General features: G+C 34.8%; 1 protein-coding gene across 1 annotated transcript; it reads right to left on the bottom strand.

The window, feature by feature from the left end:
- Positions 1-5195, bottom strand: LOC148630178 (uncharacterized). Its single transcript, XM_088562477.1, has 2 exons — positions 4685-5195; positions 1-3953 (listed from the first exon to the last, which is right to left on the bottom strand). Exons 1-2 carry the CDS (start codon positions 4932-4934, stop codon positions 211-213), a joined length of 3993 nt encoding a protein of 1330 aa, XP_088418603.1. The 5' UTR covers positions 4935-5195; the 3' UTR covers positions 1-210.
- Between the last annotated feature and the right edge of the window lie 2549 nt (positions 5196-7744).

The raw sequence follows: 7744 nt of genomic DNA, 5'->3' as shown, positions 1-7744 counted from the left end.
TAAGTGTATAAAATCAGATCGTAATTAAAAAAATTTTCAATTGTTTTATATAGAAACAATAATTTCGTTTCAAATCATTTCACTGCCCGACTTCAAATACTGAGAATTCATAGTTGACTAGTAGGTTGGGACATTTGATCAATGCTGTATAAGTGACTAGAATAAAGGAAACATGCTTTTAACAACTATATAGTACATATGTATAAAGTTTTAAACCCAGACAGGTTGTAAATTATCATGATTGTCTGCTCTAGAATCAGACTGCATCATTCCTTGTAGAAACATACTAATTTTTCGCCTATCAACACAAGAAATACCAGGAAATATTTGCGTTAATTTATGCAAATCTTTTAAGTCTGATCCTTTCAGATTTTGGTGTTTTACTATATCAGTCACGTTTCGTTTAATACCAAGCTTTTTGAAGCCAGAAACTATTTCAATGGCTGTCAATCTAGACAAATTGTCATCATCATCAGCATGGACACTTCCAGTTTCCTCTTTGCTTCTGAACTTCCCAAGACCTGAATCCAATTTATGGCTTATAGTTTCAGCACGTCTTATGTTGCCATCGTCAATACTTATATTGTCTGAAGTATCGCTTTTCATGTCATAATCATGAATCAGTTGTTGATTATTATCAAGAGAGCTAGATTCGGTTACTCCGCGGTTGTTTGGATTATCTGTCTGAGTAGATTCGGAAACGTAAGAGGATTTCGTTTCTGACATTTCCTCAGGCTTGGTACTACGTTCTTTGTTTGTCATGGTTTCATATCCGAGCTCATATTCCAGTATCATTATGTCATTATCGTTATAAGTATTGCCTTTAGCTATGGAATCATGGTTACCGTCAGGATGTTCTTTCATTTGGTTCTTAATGCTATTGGCATAAATTGTCTCTTCGGTATTTTCCTCATTTTTATCACTTCTTTTAACAAAAGTAGTTCTTTCACTATGTTCCTCACGTTTGTCATTACTGTTCACACAAGAAGTGTCTTCAGTATGATCCCCATCTTTGTCACTACTGTTCACACTAAAAGTTCCTTCAGTATAATCCCCATCTTTGTCAATGCTGTTAACAGAAATAGTTTTTTCAACATGCTCTTCATTAATGTCACTGCTGTTTACACACACAGTTTCTTCAGTATGCCCCTCTTTAGTGTCACTGTTGTTTACACGAATAGTTTCTTCACTTTGCTCCTCATTGTTATTACTGATATAACTACAAGTGATATATTCAGTTGAAACTATAATACCTTCGTTTTTATAAGGAGTCTCCCTCGTTTTGTCCTCATTTTTGTCACTGCTGTCAGTATAAATAGTTTCTGCTATTGAAACTGTATAATTATAGCTACACCGAGGACTTTGTTCCTCAACATTGTAAAGGTCAGTTTTGAAATTGATATCACCACCATCGACCGTTTCGATTTCTTCATTTGGAGAGTGTTCAATTGCTTCGATTACATCGGCTTCGTTTACATCATCGATACTATTTGCATTGCATTCTTGTTCCATGGGACATGCTTTGTTTTCTTCCTCGCAAGACACACTTCCTACGCTCAAATAATTAACTTTTTTATCGGTATATGCGCGTTCGGACATAACGTTATGCTCGTCTAAAGAGTGAATGGTACCTAAATTTTCATTGTTTGTTTCACCAGTGTAACTATTGATGTTTGGGCTGTGATAGAATAAGGCTCTGTTAGTACAAGCCGTTGGTGGTGGAGTTGATGTACTTTCAATCGAGCTTATTTCTGTATCAATTATTTCTATGTATAAATGATCGAAACCTGAAGTATCACTTCCGGATACACCATCCTCGATATCGCCTTTTTTAACAAATGGATCTTTTGAACATTTTGTATCAGAGAAGATATTTTTGGTTGGTTTCTCATTGTTTACAATGGATTGGTTTTGTTCCAATTCAACAAAATTATCTTGAGAATGAAACATTATATGTTCGGTTTTTGATTGTTTGCATTCGCTATCTTTGTCGTTGTTAATTTGATCTTCGCAATCTTCGTTACACTCGCCCTTATTATATTTTATCTGTGAGCACTCGCATATGCTCAAAAGTTCTTTTGGTTCTAAACTGAGACATGCACTTGTACATTCGCCATGAAAATTTGTTTCACGGTTGTAAGGAGTACCCGCCGATATTGCACCGCCTTTGTTGAGAATTTCTGGGTCGTCTGTCAAGTGTAGCTGAAGAATTTCTTCGTCGGTATTAATCATTTTATGTAAATTTTCATAGGTCACTAATGTTTCTATTGTAACACCATCTTTGATCTGTTCGTTGGCGTTACATGGGGAATATGTCGGCTCGTCTGGCCAATCTGCATGTTGTGTTTCTTGTTCGTCGCTTTCTGAATACGCTTGTTTTTCACATCCAAAACTTTTAATACTAGTTTTTTCGACAGTTTCTGTTTGCATGTTATTTGTTTGTTCGTGAAAATCTGGGTGTATCTTATCTGCTTCATTTTGATTTTCCACTTTGTCTCCTTGTGAGACAGTAATTTCAGGGTCATCTAAATCAAATTTAACCGTTTCATATCCATCAACGTTACTATTTTTAATTCCATCAAAGATGGGTTCCTTCAACTTTTTCTGTCGATTTAAACTTTTTCTTCCACATTTCTTTGGAACAACCTCGCGCAATATAGAAAAGTTTTCGTATTTAATAGAATCGCCTTTAACAGACTCGTCCAGAATTTCTAGAGAATTAGGTTTTCGAATGCCTAGAGAATATGTATTAAAGGTATCAGGAGCGCTGAGTCTCCTTGGAATTTTCGGAATATCATATATTTTATCTGACTGAACCTTGTCAATTCTTGCACTAGAACGAGTAGTCATCGGTGGATCGGATATCCCGCTGTCAACATATCTATGGTTAAACGGGCCTTGACAGGTTGTTGGTAGCGGTGGTGGGGAGCAGGTTGGTGGAGGAGAACGACATGACGACCGAGTTCGCCTCAAAGAATCGTGACGACTGCTTCTATCATGCGTTGGTAGGACATTTTCCATGTCGTCTAAGTCAGTTGTACTTTCGTTTGAGGACATTTGTTTCATATCAACGTATGATTCTTCGGACAATTCCAAGCTGTCTCTCATTTCGATATACCCAGATTCTCGATTGTCATCTGAGGAACCTGTTGACGACGCTACACTTTTTTTCTTCCGCAAGATATCAACACTCGGTACTATTTCTTCGTCCAACTCTTCAGAAAATATATCTCCTGAATTGTTACAAACCTTAATTCCACGCATATAGAAATATGCCTTTTCGTTGCATGTGGCATACGCTTTTTTGTAAGCTTCAGATGCTATGACGTCCATATTCATATCGACTATCTTAAACGACAAAGGACTTGACAGAGCCAGTTCCATGAAACCGTTTCTATCCGACATTGTACATGCAATAACAGAACGCTCGAAGTGTGAGTGATCAAGGCGTAGAATACTGGTGAAGGCACAATTAATTGATGGGATTCTACCGAATAGTAGTTTAACAGTCGCGGGAAGGATTTTCTTATCTATTATATCCTTCATTTGCATCACGGGACATTTCATTCTGTCACTTTGGGTTGTCAATGTATAAAATACACCTTTTTCGTGAAAAGGAAGTAGAATTTCTCGTTCACAATCGTCTGTGCATAACAAATAATACTCTTGTTTCATTTTTGATTTCAACCGTAAGAAACCAGATTTACGTTTAGTTTGGCCTACGTATATTTTCCCTTTCCTAAGAACTTCTCCTGGGAAAATGCTTCTTGGTTGATGATGCGATTTCCCATCAATCGAAATGGACATTTGCAGTGCATTAACTTGTTCAGAACCCCCTATTAAGAATGTTTCAGTGTCAGAGTTTGACAATTCAGAGACCAACTTGAATTCCATGACATCTTGTCTTAACGTAACTGGACTAATTTGTTTTTTCTGAAGTACTGCAAACCACCCTAAAAAACATTACCATTAAAACATTTAGTTCAATTAAATATATTGTAAAAGGTAAGATGCGATAAACAATGTGAATTCATTATTGAAGTAGTTTTATTATACACGATAGGACCGTCCCTACTTGTTCACAAGGATGTATAATTATCTATGAATTGATTGTATAAAGGTTTCGTTGGAAAATATACTTTGATAGTCACATAATTATGTCTAAAGAGAAAATTATACATAAAAACAAAATAAATAGAATAATAGTTGTGACACGTGAAATTGCCTTTTTGACTACCAGGAAATAATCAGTAGAGGAACTTTGTTTAGGTTATCTTTTTTTCTTCAATTGAGGAAATTACTTTTTTTTTAAAGTTGAAACAATGCTACCTTGATGATACTCTAATATAGTTAAATTGTATTTATTGACTATGTATAGAAATAAATAAAGAAAGGGAAGAACATTTGAAAATTCAAGATGAAAACTATTGTTTATAAGACCAGCTAAACGGAATGGCTACATTATATTACACAAATATAGCTTTTAAGAAGTAAATATGAAATTTTATGGGCTCAAGAAACTTATTTAAACCGAAGACATACAATGAAGCTAATACTGATTTCTTATGTCCATAAATCACATTTCGACTAATACAAAGGACCGTAACTGGGTTTATATCAATTATATGTGAAATTGAAACCAAGTCGAGTTTAAGTAGTTTATACGATGTAAGGTTTTACTTACCTTTATAATCCTCAGGAATAAGAAGCGGAGGTCCAGTCTCCATGTATAATTCCCTCTGTACATTGTGTGCTGTGACTTTGTTGATATTTCTCTGTCTGTATATAAGTAAAGGGTTAGATAAATCTAAGTTCTCCTCTACTTTATTGTCACTATCTTCAGACAAGTTGACAATAACGGGTGGAGGATGTGTATAGCAGATCTCCTGCAAAGTATAAGTCCCTTCTTCATAATTCCAGTGATTATCAGACATATTTACTCCAATTAAAACTATATCTGACTAGTTTCTGTGTTTACCTTTTAAATCCATGTATACAATTTGACAAAAAAAAAACACTTCACGCTGATTTAAAACACTAATGTTGCGCATGAGACAATATGATAACGATCATACTGTGTTTAACATGGATGATGAACTGTATGGAACACTGAGTTGATGTCATGCGTTAAAACTGGGAGCAGACCTTTCCTTATAAAGTCTATATACCGTGTTGTTATCCTACCGGAAGCTACTGTTTATAAATCGCTATAATCGTTCACTTTAGAAAAGTTTGTTTTTAATAAATATGCAATTATTTCCTTAGTCGCAGACGATTTGATTTAAATGTGACTTTTAAAAACTTCCGTTACTAAAGTAGCCATTAAACGAAGTTTGGCTAACGTGCCACTTGAAGAAAACATTTATATAAGTGCACTACTAGCTGAATGACGCCTTCTAGAGTGAATATTTCTTGACCCAAATGCAGTAATATAATACGAGCCAAAAATACATTCCTCGTTGAATTAATTGTAAAATTTCAATCAAAAATTTGAGTTCAATTAAGAAATATAATTAGCCTGTATAACTAAATATCTAAAAATTGTGCTAAAACAAGGGGTTAATCTAAGAATTAGATAAAATAACAGTCAAGACCAAAAAAAAAACAAACCAGAGAAATTGGATTGGACAAGAGAACGTCGGGAACATCAGAAACAAACCAGATAAATTGGATTGAACAAGAGAACGTCGGGAACATTAGAAACAAACCAGATAAATTGGATTGAACAAGAGAACGTCGGGAACATTAGAAACAAACCACATAAATTGGATTGAACAAGAGAACGTCGGGAACCCCAAAAGGACAACACACGAACAAGTCGTACATCCCGAGCAGAACGAACCCATTAAGCCGGGGTGAACCCTGATGTCAATGACGGGTACTAGTATATACTTCCTGTTTCTTGCAAGCAACCAGCTGTGCTGTTCCGTGATAGATGCAAATATATCTATGGTAAATGGAGGTAATTGATCTTATTTGAAACGGTCATTGTGACGATTGTAGACATATTTAATCTATTGTGCAACTTATTATTCTTGTCACGGTGGTTTTTGTGAAAATAATGTAACTTTGCATTATATTTCAAGTCAACTATCCTTGAGATAATAAGTAAAATAAAATGATTTAGAATCAATTTTGAAGTTATATGGTTATTTCATAACTAACTTGTGCTTCGTTTATTACGACTCTACATTTTACGTTTTAATATAATTAATGATGCATTTTACTAATACACCCAGAATGCATGTCATTGACGGACTTAAGGACTATTACCTAAGGTGTAACTGTCAGTTTTAATCTAGTACTTTTGACTGTTCTTGACTGGCAGTAACAGAAACCATGAAATACAGATAAATGAAAACTGTTGTTACGCGATATAACTCGCATGTAATTTACTCTATTATTCTACCATAGGAAAGTAAGTACATAAAGTTCATCCGTCCGTCTGTCCGTCCGTCCATCGTAGTTGAAGGTTTGTGGTGACCCATTTTTTATTAAAAAATAGCAATTTTACTCCACCATGAAACTTGCAAGGAACATCATGCACAATACAAACTTTTAAAAGAATAATCAAAGAAACCAAGGTTATTGCGGTAATCAAAAGAATGTAATCCACGGATAAAGACCAGACATGGAAAACAGAACAAAGAACATGAAGTAACTAAAATCGTACATACAAAGTAACAAAAGCAAATGAGCAACTCGGACTCCACTAAAAACTGGGAGCATGGACCAGGTGTACCGGTAGAGTAAGTGTCCTCTGCTTTTCTAGAAACACCCGCCGAATTGCTCATAAAAAGTCAAGTCCGGGGTAGACGAAAGAGAAAATGAAAACTAGGACACGTTGAATAAATCAGTTTTCATGGCGCAGATGGATACACCGTAACGATTCACGAGTTCATGATGACGACCATAAAACTACTGTAGTGATGACTTCAATCTTGTAGCAACATAACCCTGTTCCAAAAGCCTATTTGTTAGAATTCTAGCGCGATACAAAAAAATCTGCGTTGTTTCGGCAAGCTCTGGCATAACGTATGAGTTGTGATATGAACACTCCATACGCAGGAGCCGAAGGGATGTTGCCACAGATGAACGGAAAGTTAACAATTCTGAATGAAAAGTCATCACGTTTGTCGTAAAGTTTGGTCAATAGTTTTCCTTTACTATCGATTTTTAAGTGTAGGTCAAGTTGAGGGTTTCCAAAAGATTTTTCGAATTTTTCAGAATCCACGAAAGAAATAGTTTACAATGTACAATAGAATCATACGTCTCCAGATTAAGAATTTTATTAATGTCACTATTTCAATATTCTATAGTTTTCTCGGTTTTACTTCATAATGTCGTTTTTACACAATTTAGATAAAAGGTCTGTTGGACATATTTTCCTTCTTTTACCAATTTCTTAAGATAAAGATAAAGGTTGCTGTTACCTGAAATAGATTTGTTTAACATTGTTTTTGTATCATAACTTGGTTATCTTTGTACAGATGTTTACTCTCTATGTAATGTAGACTTCGAGGTTTCTCATTAATCAACCATTGTAATTTTATTTTATTTTTCTATTACAATGTATTAAATCTATAAATTGTTTGTATAACGTGTTTAAAAATTTCTTGATTTTGATCTTTTTTTTTCTGCAGTTGAGTGGTTTTAACGTAGGCAAACAGCTAGAGCTCAGATAAGATACCTCGTGTTTTGACAGAAATAACAATTCATCCATGTAAAATATGCAACGTTTTCA

Source organism: Perna viridis, chromosome 1 (assembly GCF_037379345.1).
Source record: "Perna viridis isolate PV_CMFRI_1.1 ecotype Kerala chromosome 1, ASM3737934v1, whole genome shotgun sequence".
Classification (NCBI taxonomy): Eukaryota; Metazoa; Mollusca; class Bivalvia; order Mytilida; family Mytilidae; genus Perna; species Perna viridis.
Note: the sequence above shows the minus strand (reverse complement) of the source record. Positions and strands in the feature narration are given on the sequence as shown.